This window comes from Nanorana parkeri, unplaced genomic scaffold (genome assembly GCF_000935625.1).
Source record: "Nanorana parkeri isolate BGI_ZX_2015 unplaced genomic scaffold, ASM93562v1 scaffold260, whole genome shotgun sequence".
Lineage (NCBI taxonomy): Eukaryota > Metazoa > Chordata > Amphibia > Anura > Dicroglossidae > Nanorana > Nanorana parkeri.
Genome location: NW_017306528.1, coordinates 1,282,782 through 1,294,783, shown reverse-complemented (window position 1 = coordinate 1,294,783; position 12,002 = coordinate 1,282,782). Strand labels below are relative to the sequence as shown.

The following is a 12,002-nucleotide window of genomic DNA, read 5'->3' as shown; positions in this document are numbered from 1 at the left end:
CCTTTGCAACACGAACAGCCTATTTGCCTAAAGTAATTCAACCCCAAGTATCCCAAGTATCCTTTAGAGCAAAAGGTCACTTGAAATGATGGATTCTATGATTGATTGTTGATCTGTCAATATGTTTATTGGCCAGTATAATAATAATAAAAAAAACAATAGGTCGACATCATTTAACAGTATCAGAATAATGGAAGACTAGTCACAGCTTAACTTACTCAAAGTCATTCTGCTTCTGAATGTTGATGTTTAGTGCCCCTACAGAACTCATGTTTGACAACTATAAGAGATGATAACATAACTTTGCCATTCAGATCTACATAAATCTAAGCAATACTTATAACAAATGTAACCCAGACATGTTCTACTTTAGTTTACATAGGAATCTTACATCACACAAGTGCCCACATTTGCTTTAGTTTGTTGGTAAACGAATTCATTCATACAGCTAAATAATATCTTTACACAATACTTCTCAGCCCAGTCATATGACAAGCAAAGACTTGTGGATTTCTCTGAGCTAAGTTCCAGCTTACTGAGAGGCACTAGGATTGTTCTGCATTGACATCCAATCTACCTTATTGCCATGTCCTCCATGGCACGGTCTGCTCTGGCAGAGATGATAATTAGACAATAGGCACCATTGTGAGTCCAATAAGCAGAGTGCTGGTGCTGTGTGAGGACCATACCGGTGATCAGATCTTCAGGGTGGAAGGCTTTCTGGAAATATACAGTTTCTGGATATATATACACAGGATTTCATGAAAAGTCCAGTTGTAAGGAAAATAATGTGCAGTTCCATGTGGGATAAATACATAAGGACCCTGTGGACATCCACTGGGACAGCTGGAGCAGAGTCACTCATCCAAGAAGAGAAGGGTCTCTGGAGGCTGCCAATGTGCACTCAATCAGAAGGGGTGCATGGCTGAGGACTGTCACAGTGCCAGGGTGACATGCCTGTGTCCTTATACATAGTTCTTCTTGTCATATTCCCCGTTGGATGTCGGTCTCCTAGAGGCAGAGTACCTGACCGGTGGGGTGAACTGGCCTTTCATTGGGCAGGAGAAGCAGAGAAGAACGCCCCCGAGGAGAAGCAGCGCAGTAGCCGCCCAGCCCACGTACAGGGCAGCCCCCATCTCCCTCTTCTTAGAGGAAGGGACATGGGGATCGTAGAACTCCCGGATCACGATGTTGGCGGTCCAACACAGGGGGATAAGGACCAGAAGCCCGGTCAAGATGTAGATGATTCCTCCAGCAAACAAAACGCGGCTTTTCACCTTGGTGCCCTGGTAGCAGATAGTGCACTGAGCTCCAACGACTGTCACCATAAGTCCGATCAAACCCACGATGGATGCCATAACGGTGAGAGCCCTGCCAGCCTGGAGCTCCGGGGGCAGCGCAAGGATGGAGTCATACACCTTGCATTGCATCTGCCCCGTACTCTGCACTGCACACGACATCCATAGACCTTCCCAGATGAACTGAGCCACCACGATGTTCTGTTCTATGAAGGCGGACACCTGCCACATCGGGAGGGCACATGCCAGGATCACCCCGACCCAGCCGATGGTGCTCATGGACATCCCGAATATCTCCAGAGCGATGGAGCCCATCTCTGCACTGGGATGTGCGGATGCTGATACAGGTGACGAGATGGAGATGGTCACAGCTGGGATCGGTCTTCTCTCAGTCACTGCTGTCCTCTGTCACCCTCCAGCCTCACGTCTCTTCACTTCGTGCGGACAGCTCTCTGACTTCACACTCCGGGATCTCCTAATAAGTAGCTCCCTGGGTCAGACTCCACCTCCCTCCGGGGGAAACGCGCTCAGCCAATCAGGAGCTCCTGCATCCAACGTCCGCCAACGAAAAGCCGGGGGATGAGTGAGTGACTAATAGTAGACAGGGGGTCAGGAAAGGGCTGGAGGGGAGCCAGGAACAGGGAGCACCTGCTGCAGGATGGAGGACGAAGGAAAAGAGAAAAAACAACACAAGACGAAGAGAAGAAAGAAAAACACTGGCAGAGCTGGAGATGTGTTCTCCTTTCCTGTCTGCAGGCTCACAGGAAGGGGGCTGCCAGTACAATAGGCGGGCATTAGGGTCTCGGGATGCCTCAAGGTGGGGGATCAATAATCTAATTCACAGCAACGGATACTAGTTCTACTCATCATGACTGCTAAAACCAGGACTGATACATTCATTGATGTTAATACATTTGTAGATTTAAGGTTGCTGATTGTATAAAGAAAAAACAACCTGTTGGTAATTTAAAGGGTTAGTTCAACTTAAAAAAAATAAAAAAATAAGGCTGTTCAGATACCAAGTACCGTACTCAATACTTGTAACTTTTTTTATATTTTATTTATTTAAAATATTTTTATTCTTTTTACTTTACTGTTGGGGGGCTTCAGGGAAATATCAGGTGTCTGTTTTAAAATAGAAAAAGAGATTGAGGACACAGTCCTCAATCTTTTTTCCTGTAACCCCTATTATAAATGAGCAGGAATCCTCTATACTGAGTGTTCCTGTTCATACATAACCTATAGTATGTTTACCATGTCCACCATCATGAATGAACATGAAGTGATAAAGAGCACTTCCCATTCATTCATAATTGGGGGCACAGTAAACATACTACTATGTCCTCAATTATTTACAAACACTCAGCGATTAGCTGATCTCTGACTGCTTGTACCGCTCTCCATCCTGACTCGCTGTCACAGGATGCAGAGCAGGCAATGTGGGGAGGAGAGCTTGGTTTATTTTGACAGCTGACTCCTCTCCCACACTGCTGACTCGGCCTCCTGTGGCAGCTGTCTCTGCCCCCACACCGCTCTCCATCCTGATTTGTCTTAGGAGGCCAAGCGGGCGGGAGGAGAGCTTGGCCTCCTGTGACAGCACTGACAGCTGTCTCCATCCCCCACACCGCTCTCCATCTTGATTTGAATGGGACAATGTGCCATAGGAGCCCGGCCTCCTGTGACACGCCAGCCGCTTATAGTGCTCATCTCATCGACACTGCTCTGCATCCTCTGACAGTTTCTCTCGCCCCTGCTGGGCGTTGCGCTGTGTCAGAGATGACAAATATGGTGTTGATGCTGATATAGACTCGCTTATGACAATATAGGGACCTAGGGCATGTCTGGGCAACTCCTGCCATCCAGCTGTAGTGGAACTACAAGTATCATGAGGTATTGCAAAACTGACAGTTACAGGCATAGTCCCAGAGGCAGAAACATGATGGGATTTGTAGTTAAAGCACAGCTGTAGGGCCGGAGTTGCTCACCTCTGTCCTAGAGTGGGTTGTGATTTTAAGCAATATCAATGTTGGGTCTATTGTGTGTTTTTCTTAATAAACTTGAGTATACTATTTTGAGGTATAATTTTGTATGTGGTACCTACACTTTGGGTCCAGAGATGTTAAAGTGGGAGCCGTATTTGTTTGTCACACATCATGGACTCTTAATGATGGGCACTGTATAATCCCCATTCCCATCTGGCTGCTAGACTGCCCCCTGCAGCCTCTTCTCCCACAGGCTCCGGCAGTCTAAGCACCTCTGACGTCATCATGTCTAATGCAAGTCCTTTAGATGTGAGGAAGCCGAGGGACATGCCATAGCTGGGAGGGAGAGAGGTGAGCGGTCACTGCCGCAGGATTGAGGCTCTGGAGAGTGTGTCTGCTTTAGTTTTACCCCTGACCAAAACAAGCACTTAACCCTTGCAGTGCGGGGGTAGCACAACTGCAAAGGTTAATTTTTCTAATACCTGGAGTTCTTCTTTAATAATATGCATTTATGTTCTGTTAATACCTGTAGGCCATTTGCACAATGAGTGAAGCTTGCCCCAAAAACAGACAGTTGTCAAAGTTCCCTCCTGTCTTCCTTCTGGATTGGACCAGCCATTAGGATGAGTGCACTCTGATGGCCATCCTCGCGATCCTTGCACATGCCGCCGATGAGCTCAGCATAGGAGAGAGTTCTGTCATTGGAATTGGCCATGGGATGATCCTTGCACATGCCGCCGATGAGCTCAGCATAGCAGAGAGTTCTGTCATTGGAATTGGCCATGGGATGGTGCCTGTGGACTGCACCGGGTATCTTTTTTTATAGGTGAACTAACCTTTTAATGTAGTCACATCTAACCCATCATGGATCCAGTCCCAAAGTGCCACATATGTGACGCATGGAATCACGCCTTTTTTTGATGTGCCAAATAACAGTTTAGTCTGAAGAGTTTAAAAAGAAAGATGCGACTAGTTTACGAATTGTAAAAAAAAAAACAAGTGCGATATTTTGCACAAAAAGTCTCCCAATCTGCGGCAAATACACAATGGTTCAGAAAATGAGTCCGTCAATATTTGGCACCGTAGAGGTGTGCAGTAGGTTGAAGGTTGACATTACTGAGCATTCCAGTTCCCTTGCTGTCTTGATGATCCAAGAGTTTAAAGGGGAACTCACATCTAATGCAAGTCAGTGGACCTGCATAAAACATGGTGACGTCAGCCGTCCTTGGACAAATCAGCTGCGAACACTCTATGGGTATGCTAACAGCAGTAAGCTCCGGGGGTCAGAATACAATATTCCTCCAACCACACTGTTTAGCCTGGATGGAGGAATTGAGTACTTTTTTCTCATTCGGCCCCGCAGAGCCGAACAAGAAAAGAATGACTAGTGTATGGCCAGCTTAAAGGGTTATTAAACCCTCACGTGTTTTTGCACGTGGAGGCAACCCACGATCTATAAACTTGATATATCTACTGCTAGCAAGCAATAGATATATGCAAAAACTTTAAAAAAAAAAAACTTTTCAAACAGGTTTAAACTTACCTGTGACTTCTCCACGCGAGTCTCGGGCGGCCGCAATGGATCTTGGGGCGGGGGCGCATGCGCAGATCAGATGTTCGGCCGGGAGATGAGCAGAGACACAAGGTAAGTCTATGGAGCAGCGTGCACCCGCACAGACTCCATGGGACATGAGAGAAGAGGAGGACAGAGGAATCAGCACTGGATCAGAGACCCGCACTGGTGCTGGAGGGACATCTGAAAAGGACCGTAAAGAAGAAGATAATCGAATAAAGAGGCATGATTTAAGGTAAATCCTGACACTAACATTGGGGGGGGGGTTGGGGAATAGCCTTTAATGTCACTTTAGCTCATTACATGTCTGTATCGATTACGAGGTTAACCTGAAAATGGATATAAATCACAGATTATACCAGATTATGTAGCAAGCAGGGTGCACACAGGTTTGTACAATGTTCCCACAGCAAATCTATCACCTTTGAGACAAGATTGCTGTATGTTAGAACATAGTGAAACAATATTACCAATACATGAATTCTACCAGTACTGGGCAGTGGAAAATACACAGCCTGGTATGTTTTATGTACATCTCTGTCTGCAAACATTGCTAAAATCTCTGTATGCTTTAAATTGGCTGTGCCCAGGGTGAATTTGGCATTGAGATTGATAGAAGTGGAGACATGAAAGAAACATTGTAAATTGCTGCATTGGCAGCAGGAAGGCTGGAAGGTTATTACCACGGACATGCAGCTGTGAGTCATTGTATTATTTCTCACCAGAGCTCTATCCACATGGAGTTTGTATATTCTCTTTGTGTAAATGTGCCCTGTAGATGCAAGTTACCAAATCTAACAAGGCTATTCACAAAAGGGTGAAGAGTTTGGAGAAGGCAGGAGAAGTGAACAATCTAGGACAACGTAGCTGAACTGGAAAGTGAGCTGAATTGGAGACATTTTGGCCTAGATTGTTCACTTCTCCTGCCTTCTCCAAACTCTTCACCCTTTTGCTAATAACTCTGCAAATGTCAGACAAATAGAAACAAAAAAGATGTACTGACATTCATTTTCCTGTCCAGTTCTGTAGTAATCATTTAGCTTGTTATTTTGCAGTCTCACATTGTTTGCAGCAAATTCTGAAAAATAGATTCCATATCACAGCATGCTTCCGAGTACATCATTCTGCCAAATACAGCGACATTGAAATGTCATATAAATGAAGAATGACCAGCTTCTGTTTTCACTCCTGGAAAGAAAAATAAGTGATTGTATTTCAGACAGATTTTCTAAACCTTCTTTAAAATAATGCAGTCATTAATTCTCTAGAAGAAACATCCGGAATACTTATTTTCTAGCTTTGTTTTGGATAGAGTCCATTGGTAAGATTTCCCTTTACTGCCTGTTCATGAGCCTTAACAGGAAATGAGAGGACATCCCTCCAAAGAGTAGGAGATCCCTAGTGGTGAGCAGGGTCACTGAGCATTGGAAGATTTCCTATATATTCCTGTTCAGATGACAACCCACAATTTTGGATTTCAGCTAAAACAGTCACCAGGACAAAATTAGATGATTTTTAATACTATGGATGGCATTGAAAATAGAATAATTAAAAAATGAAAGTCTTGTTAGTCCCAAAAAAGCCTCTCTCTTTTTCTCCTCTTCTTTTAAGCAGCATAATGGGTGTGCGTATTTATGGGGCTTAAGATGCCATATTTCTTTGCTTACAGGCTCCAGAAATATACACCTGGCCCTGTCAATCAGTCAGTTGAAAGTATCCATCGCATCTGTTGATAGCCATAGACATGAGCAGTGATGCCCATAAGTCAGCTGGGAGTATCTACGGGGATGGGCAACCTCGGCACTCAAGCTGTGGTGAAACTACAAATCCCATGGGGCATTGCAAGACTGACAGCCATAAGCATGACTCCCAGAGGCAGATGCATGATGGGGTTTATAGTTTGACCACATCTGGAGTGCCGAGGTTGCCCACCCCTAATCTAGTTTATGCTCTGGCAGCTATAGACTTGAGCACTGAGGCCAATCCAGCAGTAAGCTACTGAAGCCTTTCTTCCTCTTGTGTTAGATTTTTGGTTGCAGATTCACCAAATATCTGAATGACAGGTTCCTTTACAACATTAACACATGGCGCTTATTCATTTAAAATATGAGCTGCGTGGAAAGAGGAGAAGGCATATATCACCTAATGTTTTTCTGGCACACAAATCTTTTATTAGTTAACGCTGATTTTACCCAGCTGCTGGTCTGCAGGGGATTTTCCTTGCTAACATTGCCATCATCCCACTCTACAGAAAACAACCAGCAGCTAAATCAGAAGTAAAAGTATGAACATGTTATATATGACTTCATTTCAACTGGACAGGTGTTCACTATTTACACTATATACGGTCGCACGCCTTTCGTCTTCCTAGCACGCTGGAAAACCCGCCGAAAATCGTACGATTTTCGTCGGGTTGGTAGCGTGCTTGGAAGACGAAAGCCATACGGGCCGATGTGCGCAAGCGCACACTGCCCACTAAGCTTTGCAATCAGTGGGGAGGGCTTGCGATGATCGCAAGTACGATCTGCCTGTCCAAGATGGGCAGGTCGTACGAAATTTTAATCACCTTACAACCATCGCACGACGAAAGTGGTGCGCTGGTTGTAAGGTATATGGTCAGCTTAAAAGGCAAAACGTCTTTTTTTCTGTTAGAATATGAAAATATTAGAACTACTGTCAGGTGTTTATTATTGACTGTTCCCTAGCTGGGGAGATTCATTCTCCTGGTGAACATCATTCCTCAAAATCATTATTGCATAGAAAGTGATGGGAAATCCACAATGTTACAGTTGTCACTCTAAGGCTAGGTCACACCTATGCGATTTATCGCACGGTTTTAGTCGCGCAATATCGCACAAAACAGAGATTTGCATTCAAGTCTATGGAAGCTGTTCACACCTTTGCGATTTGTTACGCGGTAAAAATCGCCTGTTGCGCAAAAAGGTGCAGGAGCTATTTTCACACGGTTGTCGTGCGATGTGGGTCCCATAGACATTTCTATGCATTGAAAATCGTGTGCTTTTTAAAGCAAAATCGCACAAGCAGAAGCGCGGGACAACCGCACGAAAACAGCTCACCAGCTCAATCGCCTAGGTGTGAATCTAGCCTTAAAATAATAGAGCGGAAATCCACCTACTGTTCCTCCTTCTGTGTCTCAGAGATATAAAGTGACAAGAAATCTTCCCAAGCAGACACAGACAGAAAAAATTAAATAAGTAAACCTGACAGGGATCCCAACCCTTTTGCTACTCTGCCTATGACTAGAAAAAAAAAGTATTGATAAGAAGCAAAGCTTGTGTAGTCATTAGATTATTCCATAAAATAAGTAAGTGAAACCTTCATGCAACATTGTGTAGCATTCCCCTACCCCATGGCATATGAGGAGGACCCCCGGGAGCTCGGTGGGCTAGCATTACAAACCTAAGGGTGGAAACCTTGCCTCTTTGTGGAGTGAAAGGAATTGGGTGTCAATTACTTTAAAACAGTTAAACGTGTTTATTTGACCCAATAAACTCCAGGAGAGAGGGTTACTGCATAAGATACCCCAAAACAGCAACAAAAGGCTCCGGACTTCTAATCACAGTCAGAGTTATGGGCTTTTAAGCTGAACCCAGAAAAATGTATTCTCAAACTGTTGAACGTTCCACCAGGCAGCACATGTACAAGTAGGATGAGCAAACTGAACTTCTTGCAATGGCAACTGGCAGCATCTTGTTCCCAGATTTCCAGGACACTTTATAGCAGTAAAGTCTGTTCCCACAATGCTCCACATAAGCAGCCATCTTCCTGCTCCACTCCTCCTGGATGCACACTCCTGCAAGGCAGCAAACATCTTTTAGGCCCCTAAGGTGTCCCATACAGATCAGCTGATTGAAGGAGCCAGTCGAAAAATCTTTGTATGACCAGGGCAGGCAGCCAATAAGCTGCCAGCTCTGTTCGGGTATTCTGATAGGGGGGGGGCGGTGGCTGCCACAATACAATGCAAACAGCTGGATTCCTTGATCGACACACTCACAGTGTTGATGGAGGAATCCGCTCTATTTCTATTTTCTATTTCCGCTCTATTTCTTTTTTGTTCAGCCCACGGGTTGAACGAGCAGCCTTGGCATCACCCTTCATAGACAGTAGTCCTGGAAGGCAAAGGACCTTCAAAACAGCCTTCTCACCTGGCCACAGCCCAAGAAGCAAAGTTGGCTCTCATTATTTAATTACTTATGTTTTAGTGGATTTCATGCTCGAAACAGTTCATTCTTCAGGTGTGAGTATGAGGAACTGAGTCATCCTTTTCTCGTGGTTTGTACTCAGGCTTATAACTTATTTCAGATCATCAGAAGTCTAGAACGAGTTCTGCCATCATGTGCTGCTCCAGCCTGGTTTGGGACACCTATACAGCCTTTTCATCTGTGTTTTATTATATTTCATCCACAGAATGCACTTTTTCTGTACAGAGAAAATTGACTGTTTATGGTGGTGACAAAAACTTTGCTCATGTTTCCTGTCAGGGGTGTAAGTTTATTGGTTGTAATAAGTACCCTTCATCAGGACTTTAGTTATATAAAACAACTTACTTATGTCAAGGGTGCCCACTGACAGGCTGCTGAGTAGTAGGAAGCTGCTGCAGTGCAGGTAAGGAAAGACAGCCAGGAGAGAGAGATGAGAGACAACCAGGAGAGAGAGAGAGGAGCGACAGTTAGGAGAGAGAGAGGAGAGATAGGAGAGAGGGAGGGGAGAGACAGTCAGGTGAGAGTGAGGAGAGACAACCAGGAGAGAGAGGAGAGACAGCAAGGAGGATGAGCAAGGAGAGACAGCCAGGTGAGAAAAAGAGGGGAGACAGCCTGGAGAGAGTGAGGGGAGACGGCCAAGAAGATGAGCGAGGAGAGACAGCCAGGGGAGATAGAGAGAAGAGACAGCCAGGAAAGAGAAAGACAGCCAGGAGAGAGAGAGGGAGAAAAGAGACAGCCAGGAGGATGAGCAAGTAGAGACAGCCAGGAGAGAGAGTGAGGAGAGACAGCCAGGAGAGAGAGTGAAAAGAGACAGACAGGAGAGAGAGTGAGGCGAGAGAGTGAAAAGAGACATCCAGGAGAGAGCAATGAGACAGCCAGGAGGGAGGGAGAGACAGCCAGGAGAGAGAGGAGAGTAAGCCAGGAGAGAGAGTGAGGAGAGACAGCCAGGAGAGAGTGAAGAGACACAGCCACGAGAGAGAGAGGAGAGACAGCCAGAAGAGAGAGGAAAGACAGCCAGGAGAGACAGCTAGGGGAGAGAGCAAGGAGAGGCAGCCAGGAGAGAAAGTGTGGAGAGACAGGCAGAAGAGAGAGTGAGGAAAGACAGATAGGAGAGAGAGAGAGGAAAGGCAGCCAGGAGAGAGAGAAAAGAGAGTCAGCCAGGGGAGAGATAGGAGAGACAGCTAGGTGAGAGAGTGAGGAGAGACAGCCAGGAGAGAGAGTGAGGAGAGACAGCCAGGAGAGAGTGAAGAGACACAGCCAGGAGAGGGAGTGAGCAGAGACAGCCAGATGAGAGAGAGGAGAGACAGCCAGGAGAGAGAGGAAAGACAGCCAGGAGAGAGTAAGGAGAGAGAGCGAGGAGAGACAGCCAGGAGAGAGAGAGAGAGGAGAGACAGCCAGAAGAGAGAGGAAAGACAGCCAGGAAAGAGTAAGGAGAGACAGCTAGGGGAGAGAGCAAGGAGAGGCAGCCAGGAGAGAAAGTGTGGAGAGACAGGCAGAAGAGAGAGTGAGGAAAGACAGATAGGAGAGAGAGAGAGGAAAGGCAGCCAGGAGAGAGAGAAAAGAGAGTCAGCCAGGGGAGAGATAGGAGAGACAGCTAGGGGAGAGGGGAGAGAGTGAGGAGAGACAGCCAGGAGAGAGAGTGATGAGAGACAGCCAGGATAGAGAGTGAGGATAGCCAGCCTGGAGAGGAGAGACAGGAGAGATGCAGTAGTCCCAATAAGGATTTTATTGTGCTTGTTTTTAAAATAAAGGTGTTTCTTTTTATTGGTAGATCTCATTGAGCTAATTGAAAAGTAGATCTTAAGACAAACAATTGTGGGCACCCCTGCCCTAGACCAAGCATGTCAAACTCAAGTAAAGCAGTCACATACATCTACAAGGGGACTCATTATGTTACTGAATGTAATTCAAAAATGTTATTGGGCTTAAATATATTGTACTGTTATACTAACAATTGTAGCTTACAAAATGTTATCTCATAGAAAGAGCCATGACACTTTTCCTTAGGTATTAAGCTGCAATATCGTGTAATGATGTGCAGCCTTTTTGGTTGGAAAGCTGCTTGGGGCCTCATTCAATGGTTGAGAAATTAGAGAGATGAAAGTGGCCCAAAAACAACAGTTTGACATGCCTGCCATGAATTTAATCTCATATTTCAGAATTCTATTCTATTTAGGGAGTTTTGTAAATTATACAGAGCTGGCTCTGCACAGGTCAAGTGGAGCTGCAATCAGTAAAAGTTTACTCAGAATTCAGGCATTTTTGCTCTGGGATGGTACAAAACATTTGAAACAACGGTCTTTATAAATTATCCCCAATGTTCTTTGTCACGCATTTCAGGCTGCCTGAAGCATAGAATAAAATTAACAAATGAAAGTCAACCTCCCCTAAGTGATACATGGAGGCTGTCATTGCTAAACATTCTATTTACCTGATTGTCAGGCTTATCCTCTCGCTTCAACTATTTGAATCATTGACTGTGTTTTCAGATAAGGATTTCTGCCTTTTCTCTGACTTTCATGAGTCAGTGCTTCTGGTGGTATTGAAGCCAATGAGTCAGCAAAACAGTCAAGGAACAAGTGTTTGTTAGCAACCCCCATATGTCTCTCATGAAAGGGGGAAATATTTATCTCATTATTCCTTAATCAAGATGAAAACTTTAAAACAGTATACAACAAAAAAACAAAACAAAGTTTAGGTTTATGAATCAAGGAAGGGGCATTTGTTGTTGTCACAAAACCTTTACTTTATCCCCTCACACATTACAGAGTCAATGACAAGTAAAAGATAAGCATGTGATCTGACAGAATTCCAAACATTTTATCTAAGATCCAGAATTTCTTCTATAGGACTAAAAACCCTTTATCACTCTGCAAGGGGCCTATGGGTATGTGAATATGGACATGCACTGTGTTTTAAGATATCA

The 12,002-nt window shown here is 44.9% G+C and overlaps 1 protein-coding gene across 2 annotated transcripts; it reads right to left on the bottom strand.

Moving 5' to 3' along the window:
- Positions 1-878: 878 nt before the first annotated feature.
- CLDN5 (claudin 5) lies at positions 879-1,657 on the bottom strand. Of its 2 annotated transcripts, none has more exons than XM_018556958.1 (2): positions 937-1,657; positions 879-901 (listed from the first exon to the last, which is right to left on the bottom strand). In XM_018556958.1, exon 1 carries the CDS (start codon positions 1,611-1,613, stop codon positions 966-968), a length of 648 nt encoding a protein of 215 aa, XP_018412460.1. In that variant the 5' UTR covers positions 1,614-1,657; the 3' UTR covers positions 879-901; positions 937-965. The 2 variants fall into 2 exon arrangements, with proteins under 2 accessions (XP_018412460.1, XP_018412461.1); XM_018556959.1 differs by having other exon boundaries at positions 880-904; positions 940-1,657.
- Between the last annotated feature and the right edge of the window lie 10,345 nt (positions 1,658-12,002).